Raw genomic sequence first — 9,844 nt, forward strand, 5'->3', positions numbered from 1 at the left:
TTTTTGTTTTTGCACACAGAAAGTATTCTAGTCGCTTCATAAAATCAAGCTTGAACCACTGCAGTCATATGGACTACTTTGGATGTGGTAGTTGCTTTCAATGGAAGATAAACAAACCTCTCAGATTTCATCAAAACGTGAGGGTGAATAATTGATGACAGAATTTTTCATTTTTGGGTGAACTAACCCTTTAAGTTGGTTTGAAATAATAAATATTCATGAGCTCAGCTTGAACATTTTAATTGAAGGAAATTAAATGTGCCTTAAATAACCATGAAATAACAAATAATCGTGCATTAAAGAAGCAAAAACAGAAGCACTGAATGCATTCTCTTTATTACACAGTGTAACAATGCAATCAAATATTCTCAAATAAAGACAGAAAATAGCAGACGTTCAATTTTTGACCTGATCTACAGGTTTACAAAATCAAGGAATCTAAACCAATTAATAATACTAATAATAAATCTCTAATAAATACAAAGCATCAAGTTAGCTGATTTTAAACATGTTCATCTACTACAGCAGTATATAATCCACAGTGTTCTCGTTTATTTGGCTTTCTTAGATTCGAAGGCATCTGGTTTTGGTGCAGCTGATCGTCCTGTTCTTCTGTGAATGTAGATGATGCACAGAAAACAAAGGATGACATAAAGCTCTGATTTTGCTACAATAAACTAAAGGTAAGATTCTGCTCATTGGTTTAAAGAAGTGTCTTCATCCCTGCTTTAAAACACATTTTGTAGATAAGATCCCAAACAGCAGACATACAGACTCATTACAGCACCTGTAGTGATTTTTCAGGTCCCTAATTAAGGCACTAAATGTACAGCATTATGTGAGACATCATAGTGAGTTAACAAGAATCGCAAAGGTGCATTTTTAACAATAGCAGCAGAACACTTACAAACAAATGCACACAAACCCATTAAACCATCTAAACAAGACTCAAAATCTTAAATAAACCCCTGTGATACAGGAGCAAAACTGCACTGCAAATATAAAATATTCATTCGTTTTCTCTTTTCAACAAACGCAACAAAGTTAGGCTTGTTTTAGTGTTGCTTTGTGTGTGTGAAGCACAATGCAGACTCCTCCGCTACAGCTTTAAGCAAAACATCACTCCACTACGGCATGAAAGACTACAACGAAAACAGCACAAATGCTCTAAACATGAATCTCATGTCCAGGTCATGTTTCATACCTGAATCAAAAGAGGGAAAATTAGAGATTTTGCTCAAAAAAATCATTTATTGTTAGGACAATTATTATTTTTTTAATGGTGGCATCTAATTTCTAACCAAATTCTTCATGACCTGGACTGTTCTGAGATTCACCTTTATATGAAATCCCTGAAAAGTCTGAATATGATCTTACCTCTTGATAGCCTTATGCAGAAATCTGAAATGCTTTACAGTAGTTTATGATTGTCATAAAGTAATGCAGCATGACCCAAAAGTATATGTACCTTCTAAATTAAATACATTACATTTAAATTGTGTAGTATTGGGTAAAAACCTTGATGATTTGGGTTAGTGTCAGCTTTAACCGAGTCCAAGACTAGATTAACAGATATTCTAATTAAAACAGTTGAGACATAAGCTCTGTTTTGGATTTGTAGCCACAGGCTTTTGGCATGTTTGACCTTTGGGTTGAAGATTAAATATAAAATATATATATCATTGTGTTTCAGAGAGTTGCATCGCTGAAGCGCAGCCTGTAGAAGGCCTCCTTCACGGACTTCTCTGTGTCTTCAGAAATCGGTTCATCGGCTACTACTCCCAGAACGCCGCTCTCCGACACGTCATCCTTTATCTTCCGTTTGGTCAGAATCACTGGCTCAGTCTCGCCTAATTCTGTGTGCTGCCGTCCGTCCGGTCCAGAAAGAACGAGGTAACAGGCGTGGCGACCTCGCTCCAACAGCGTTGCTAAACAAACGCAGAGAGATGTTATTATTTTAACAAACCTGAATTACAACATGTTGCAATTTAGCAAAAGGTGCTGACAGTTATTTCAGCTGTTTTGCAAACCTAACAATTTTACATTAAAGCTACAGTAACAAAAACAGTATACAAAAATATAGCTGCGAGTAGTAATTAAAGGATTAGTTCACTTTCAAATTAAAATTTCCTGATAATTTTTTCACCCCCATGTCATCCAAGATGTTCATGTCTTTCTTTCTTCAGTCGAAAAGAAATGAAGGTTTTTGATGAAAACATTCCAGGATTTTTCTCCATATAGTGGACTTCAATGGAGCCCATAGTGCTAAGTGTATTAGTGCCATCCACATGTCAAAGTTTGAACTAATTGTTATATATTTGTTAGTTCAAACTTTGACCTGTGGAGGGCACTAATACACTTAGCAGCATCTACATTGTTGGAATTCTAATAGAGAAGAAGAAGAGAGCTAGTTCAAGATGAGCATTTATGGTTAAAATGTATAAAATGTTTAATTTTTTTTTTAAACGACCGATCGTTTCACCAGATAAGATCCTTATTCCTCGTCTGGGATCACTGTAAACTGTAATTTTGACCTTCAATTGTTTGGGTTGAAGTCCACTATATGGAGAAAAATCCTGGAATGTTTTTGTCAAAAGCCTTCATTTCTTTTCAACTGAAGAAAGAAAGACATGAACATCTTTTAATGACATGGGGGTGAGTAAATTATCAGGAAATTTTCATTTGAAAGTGAACTAATCCTTTAAAGGGCCAAGCACCAGAGTCAGAATGAGGAGCTAAAAATCAAGGCAGGACTGCAAATATGAAGAAAGACATTTGGAGATGATTTTAAGTAAAACGATTGAAAGCCCATAAATACAATCACTTGTAATGTGACATAATTGCTTATTACTTTTATCCAACAGGTGGTGCTGACATCAAATTGATTTGGTGCGGTCAGTGTTGGGTGACAATTACACACATAAAGTTTGGTGTCAATATGTCACTAATTAAATATATTGTGTCTATCAACATGAAATCCATAACTTTTTGATAATCTGACTTGAATTTGGTGAAAATCAGACAAACAAAAAAGTTTGAAAAAGTAGGATTTTTAAAATTATAATTTTTCACCACAAGATGGTGCTGTCTCAACCTTTTGAGTATCTACAGATCATAACACACAAGTTTGGTCTGAATATGGTAAAGCGTTGCAGAGATAAAGCCTAATGTTCATTTTGGTGTGCTCTTCGTCGAATACATTCACGCGTTATTCAAAAATGGTTTGACTAATCATGGTCTGAAGATCTGGTTAAATTTTGGAAGCTACAGTCTAAGAGGAGTTTGAAAAAGTAGGTTTATTAGAGGACAAATAATTTTGTTTTCTAGCCCTTATGGTTCAAAAGTTATTAGCATAAATGTGGTGCAACTGTGGACAGTTGGTGGCGCTAGATGGATTGAAGTACAGACTATCCTCTATCTTTGTGCCAAATTTCATAACTTTTTACCATACTGTTCTATGGGCTGCCAATAGATTTGAAGAAGAAGAAGAACACTAAAGAATACAATAAGTGTCCACACACCTTTTTTGGTGCTCGGCCTCTAATAAAGAGATGCAAGAAACCTTGACTTACATTATTAGATATAAGTAATTTTGAAAAATAAGTCTTGATGATGTTGTGAATAAAAGATACCCTTAAAAGAGAGAATGTTCTGTGTAGGATTTCTTCTTTCCAGCAGTGTTTGGGAGTATCGAGGATGCAGCAGGAATGATGACTGCATCTGAATATCAACAACAAACACAAACACATCAGTGTCTTATTTCTGCTGTTATGTGTGTTTGTGTGTGTATGTTACGCTCTTACTGTCTGGTTGCCGTGACTCTGTCCCCAAAGCATGAACACTGAGAATGAGTTCAGCGTGAGGACTGATGCCGGACGAGGACTCGGAGTCCAGAACAACAGATTCACCTTCCACAGGACGTCTCCAGAGTCTCCGCTGAGAACCATCACCTAAAACAAATACATATAAATAGTCTCTTATGTTCTCCAAAGTTGCATTGGTTTGATCTTAAGTAATGTTGCAAAGGGGTGGAAAGTTTCCAGAAACTTTCCATGGGAACTTAACCTGGGGAATTTTGGAAATATTCCAATTTGGAAAACTTAACAGGAATTTACAGCAATTTAAGAGAATTTGTGGGAATTTATGGGAATTGGAAATTGAGAAATTTATATACATTTCTATATAAATGTTATATAAAATGTATCATACAAGTAATTATATATATAATACATTTTATATAAAATGTAGATATAAATTTCTCTCTCTCTTTATATATATATATATATATATATATATATATATATATATATATATATATATAAAGATTTTTTTTTGTCATAACATAAAATAACATTATTATTTATATAATTAGTGTTATTTATTTCAGATCCTTCAGAAATCATTCTAATATGCTGGTTTGATACTCAATTTTCAATGTTAGAAACAGCTGTGCTGCTTAATATTTTTGTGGAAACTCATAGACTGATTTGATTCAGGATTATTTGAGCAATAGAAAACTAGAAAGAATCACTAAAAGTATTAATTTATTTAAAAAAAATCTTTTGAATGGTAGTGTTCAGATTTTTTTTTTAGATATATGATTAAACAAGGAAAACCATGGTAAAAAGTATATTCTACTATTACTCTACATTCACACCTCTAATTATAATACTACAAATTTGGTCACTCACTCTTTTGGTGTCATTGCCAACATCTTCCTCTATCATTATGTCTGGAGTTTCATCTTTGTTGAATTGCCCAAATGTGGGCGCACTAGAAAAACAGGAATGCATCAGTGTAACGTACCAAAACCTTCCACTGTTTTGTGTTGTCTGCAGTGGATACCGCACCTGAGCAGAGCGCTGGTGTTGGTGGTCCATGCGATGTTCAGTTTGTCTGTGTGCAGCAGTGACACGCTGGAGTCCGTTTGGACCAGTAGTGATGGAGAACTGCTGCCATGAACAACCGACACACGCTTCAGGGAATCAGACCTGCAGACAGGTGATCAGAAGAAACCGATTATATATTGATGATTGGAAAACAAAGAAAGAGAGTGAAGAGGTTTTAGCCCACAGCGCTTATTACTGATAGAGTGAGATGAGTCCAGTTTGACTGTCAGATCTTTCCTCCCAGCTTTTCTCTTTCTTCAGCGCAGATTTCAGCCCAGCCCGAGCCACCAGATATTGCAAACTGACCGCGTAGAGCCCACTGTCTGTGGACAGAGAACCAAACTGTTGAGTTCAGAAGAATATAAAAGAGAAACAAAAAAAGAGATGCTAAAACCAGCAACACACCATTGAGTAACAGCAGGTATGGAGCGCCACTGGCCGTTTTGAACGGCAGATGACCAAAAACCCCCATCATGTCAACATCCACCCTCCCGATCTGATCACCTGACTTCCCTGAGAAAAACACCAGCTCTGTCTAAAGGAGGGAAGAGGTTACCATCATCACAAAACATTCAGCAGAGGTGAGCACTAGAATTTTAGTGTGTGTGTGTGTGTGTGTGTGTGTGTGTGTGTGTGTGTGTGTACCGGTATGGGTGTGAATGATGGAGCTTCAGGATAATATGAAAGGATGGCAAAGTCCTCTACTCCGTCAGCATTCAGATCCACAACGCTGATCAGCGGGAGAGTTCCATTCATCATAGCAGAACGCGACTGCTGCCACATGATCACACCTGATGGAAACAAAACATCACGATGTTTACAAATGCACTTTTGGGCAAAAAAAGTAATGTAGTGGTACCATGATACTGAATGATCACCATATTCATACACTACTACTATTCAAAAGTTTGGGCTCAGAATGTTTTTGTTTGTTTTTTTGAAAGAAATTAATACTTTTACTTAGCAAGGATGCAATAAATTGACAAAGTTGCAGACATTTATGTTACAAAATATTTCTATGACAAATAAGCATTCATCAAAGAATACGGGAAAAAAAATATAATCCCACAAAAATATGTTATATGTAAAATAATGTTATATGTTAAATAAGTTTCTTGAGCAGCAAATCATCATATTAGAATGATTTCTGAAGGATCATGTGACACTGAAGACTGGAGTAATGATGCTGAAAATTCAGCTTTGATCACAGAAATAAATTACATTTTACAACATATTCACATAGAAAACTGTTGTTTAAATTTGTAATAATATTTTACAATATTACTGTTTTTAACATATTTTTTATTAAATAAATGCAGCCTTGGTGAAAGGGTTAGTTCACCCAAAAAATACATTTCTGTCATTAATTTCTCACCCTCATGTCGTTTCACACCCATAAGACCTTCATTCATCTTCAGAACACAAAATAAGATATTTTTGATGAAATCTCCACAGACAGTCATATCGATGTCTTTAGTACCTTTCTGAAAGTGTTGATTATATTGCTGCTGTCTATGGAGGAGTCATTTACTTCTCGGATTTCATCAAAAATATCTTAATTTGAGTTCCAAAGAACGTAACAAAGGTCTTACGGGTGTGGAACAACATAAGGGTGAGTAATTAATGACAGAAATTAAATTTTTGTGTGAACTTACCCTAAAAAATAAGAGACTATTTTAAAAAACATTCAAAAATCTTACCGACCCCAAACTTTTGAACAGTTGTGTGTGTCATAATATTAACATGCTACCGGTTCAAATACATGGAGCCATACATATGTCCAGATCTCTGTAATAAATCCTGTACCAGACTGTTTGTCGACCGCCGTGAGATTGCCTGCATGAGCAACCAGACATCCTGTTCCTTTACGTCCGAGCCCCTTTACGCCACACTCCACCCAATAAAATTCAGCAGCTAAAGGTCGTTTCCAAAGAGTCTTCCCATCAGTACCATCAACAGCCGTTAAAACCATACATGGGATTGACAAATCTGAGAAAACAAACCATTACTTCAGGAAGCATAATACACAATATAGCAGCATTTCCAGTGAATAATGACTTAAATTTGGGTCTGTTCCTTACATAAAACTACACAAGCTACTACTGAATTACGTTTAAGGTGCTTTTGTGGTGTTTTCTTAATAATTGAATAGATTTGCCTGTATTCCACAGAAGGCTAACAGGTTTGTGCATGTGTCGTTAAGCTTACCTTCACTCAAACATGTGTTGCGGCTGGCATCAGCATCCTTGTACATGAAGAACACGTCCAAGACTTTGTCTTCATTGGCGTCCTCAACAGACAGGAAATTATACGTGGCTGTAAGAGAGAACCACATTCAATATCCTATCAGAAATGCATGAACATTACTATTGTATTTTTGACATTGGTCACCTGCGGTAGGAATGGTGCGGTTCCAGGTGGGCATGTATTGTGGCCGTACGGGGCAAGGAAGGATGAACGAAAAGGCGAAGACCACCAACAGGCACAGGAAGAGAGAGAGGAGGAATGCAGCTGTACGCCAGCCCGTCAGGTGGGACAAGCCCAGCTTTCCTGCGCAGCTTTTCTCGTTTGACACGCCCCCTTCTGCCTCTCCTCCCTTCAGAGGCTCCGCCTCAAAACGACGCCCTGATTCATCTGCCATTTCAGACCAGCAGAACTTCACACCACTGGAAGATAAAAGCAGGAAGGACATAATCATCTGGTGATTACCAAAAAAAATGATCAAATATTTCATTGTTTAAGAATATGAGAGCGTGGAGTGATACAAGAAACTGGCAAAGTCGCCTATCCAATTTACAGTTATACAAAAATATTTGACCCCATCTTATATAATATTCCAGAGTAAACCCATTTAATCCATCAAATGTGTATTTTGACTTTTATTCTAATCTTAAAATCAAGTTTAACGCTGCAGATAAATGTCTACATGTCTACTCAAGCCCAAAATGCTATTTTAAATGTTTTGTAAAATTTTAAAATGTCTTTTTTAATGTAAAACCACATCATAATCAATTAATTTTTTCTAGTAGAGATGCACCGATATCAACATTTTGGCCGATAACCGATAATTTGTTGTATTTGAAAGCCGATAACTGATATATTCAGCAAAAAATCTAAATCAACATTTAATATATACATTTTTAGAGCCTGATTATAAAAACAAAAGTCTCACCATTAAAAGCCATGTCCCAAGCACACATGTTCTCATTATAGTATTACGTGGCCTATATGACAGACTTGCGCTGCACATGTTGCACTAAACTGTATTTTCCTTTTTGAAATGATTTCAATCATTTTTTATGCAAATCAAAACCATAATGTCGGAAAATGCACATCTGAAGTGTCTCAGCTGAAGGAAATAATCCATCATTTATCAGCCAAATTTTCTTATCGGGCCGATAACATTAAAAACAATTAACATACATCAGCCGATACTGATATGGTGGCTGATATATTGTGCATGCCTAATTTAGACTGAAAAAAATACATGAAAAATTAATTTATAATTTAATACAAAATTCAGTATATTAAGCTTAATATTTATGTAACTGTTACAGTCATATTTAATTTCATTCGGCACATACAGGATGTCTTTTTATTCTTCAAATATTGACCAAAAACAACATTGAAAGCTTAAACACAATGACTGAAATATACTTCATTATATAAGTTAAAAATAGGGATGCACGATATTTCAGCCACCATATCGGTATCGATATATGTTCATTTTTAATGTTATTGTTATAAGCTGATAAGAAAATTTGGCTGATATATTAAAGCTGATAAATAATGGATTATTTCCTTCAGCTGAGATGCTTCAGATGCGCACTGACATTATGGTTTTGAATTGCTTAAAATATGATTGAAATCACTTCAAAAAGGAAAATACAGTTTAGTTCAACATGTGCAGTGCAAGTCTGTCATATTTACTATATTAAATTATAATTGGTGAGACTTTTGCTTTTGTAATCAAAAATTATATACAAATTTTGATTTAGATTTATCAGCCAATATATCCATTATCGGCTTTCAAATACAAAGAATTATCGGTTATCGGTATCAGCCAAAATGTTCATATCAGTGCATTCCTAGTTAAAAATAAGGTTTGCATTGTTTTTCAAGTCAGATTCAGTCTTGTTAGAGTCCAAATATGTAAAAACAAACACAAGTCACTAAAATTTTAAAGCATAAACCACACAGTTGTCACCTTACTCAAGGAAACAAAAGCAGGGTAACTAATTCTTCTAGTTCACAGCTCCCTCCTACCTGAATTCAACCCTGTAAGTTCAGTGACAGCAGCCCTGATCGGTAACCATCAACATCACAATCTACTGCATCCTATGTAAACTCCTGCTCTTTTCAAACAACAAATCATGCTTCCTTTCCCATCCAGAGTGTTCTGCGTCAGATAGAAGCTGTTGTTAAACACCCAAACAAAAACACAACAACAACAAAACCTCAGTCATGCTGCGGCACGCCGGTGGAACCAGAAGGGCCCGGGGCCAAACAAACACCCCCTTTCTGGAAAACTGTCATTTGGGTGGGGAAAACATCACTTATACATACATAAACACACAATATAACAACATTATCCTATGCATTTTACAGATATAAGGTTTTTATATGAATATGATGATTTTTAAAGCATAAAACACATCCTAAGTCTGTTGGATGGCATAAAATGACAACCGCACATTAACTAAGTACAGCTTATATAAGAGACAACTAACTCTTTTCACATTCATTAAATAAAATAGAAGTTTGTGTCTGTTTTATACAGATTAGAAGATTTGATATGTTTATCTTTGACTTAAAATTATCTCTTTAACCTTTAGTTAGTCAGCTTGTTGAACAAATAGAAACCGAGTAAATGAACTTGGAAAAACACACATTAGTCTGATCAAAACAAACCTGGTGAATGACAGACCTCTCGCTTCTCTTGTAGGTGAGCTGGT

General features: G+C 35.6%; 1 protein-coding gene across 2 annotated transcripts; it reads right to left on the reverse strand.

Annotated features, from left to right (window-relative positions):
* Window positions 1-325: 325 nt before the first annotated feature.
* fam234a (family with sequence similarity 234 member A) lies at window positions 326-9,839 on the reverse strand. 2 transcript variants are annotated; one of them, XM_067377645.1, is made up of 12 exons: window positions 9,156-9,288; window positions 7,281-7,555; window positions 7,098-7,205; window positions 6,696-6,878; window positions 5,535-5,680; window positions 5,295-5,424; window positions 5,086-5,212; window positions 4,851-4,991; window positions 4,692-4,773; window positions 3,804-3,950; window positions 3,633-3,720; window positions 326-1,928 (listed from the first exon to the last, which is right to left on the reverse strand). In XM_067377645.1, exons 2-12 carry the CDS (start codon window positions 7,528-7,530, stop codon window positions 1,690-1,692), a joined length of 1,641 nt encoding a protein of 546 aa, XP_067233746.1. In that variant the 5' UTR covers window positions 7,531-7,555; window positions 9,156-9,288; the 3' UTR covers window positions 326-1,689. The 2 variants fall into 2 exon arrangements, with proteins under 2 accessions (XP_067233746.1, XP_067233745.1); XM_067377644.1 differs by lacking the exon at window positions 9,156-9,288 and adding an exon at window positions 9,801-9,839 and having other exon boundaries at window positions 327-1,928.
* Window positions 9,840-9,844: the final 5 nt, after the last annotated feature.

This window comes from Chanodichthys erythropterus, chromosome 23 (genome assembly GCF_024489055.1).
Source record: "Chanodichthys erythropterus isolate Z2021 chromosome 23, ASM2448905v1, whole genome shotgun sequence".
NCBI classification, from domain to species: domain Eukaryota; kingdom Metazoa; phylum Chordata; class Actinopteri; order Cypriniformes; family Xenocyprididae; genus Chanodichthys; species Chanodichthys erythropterus.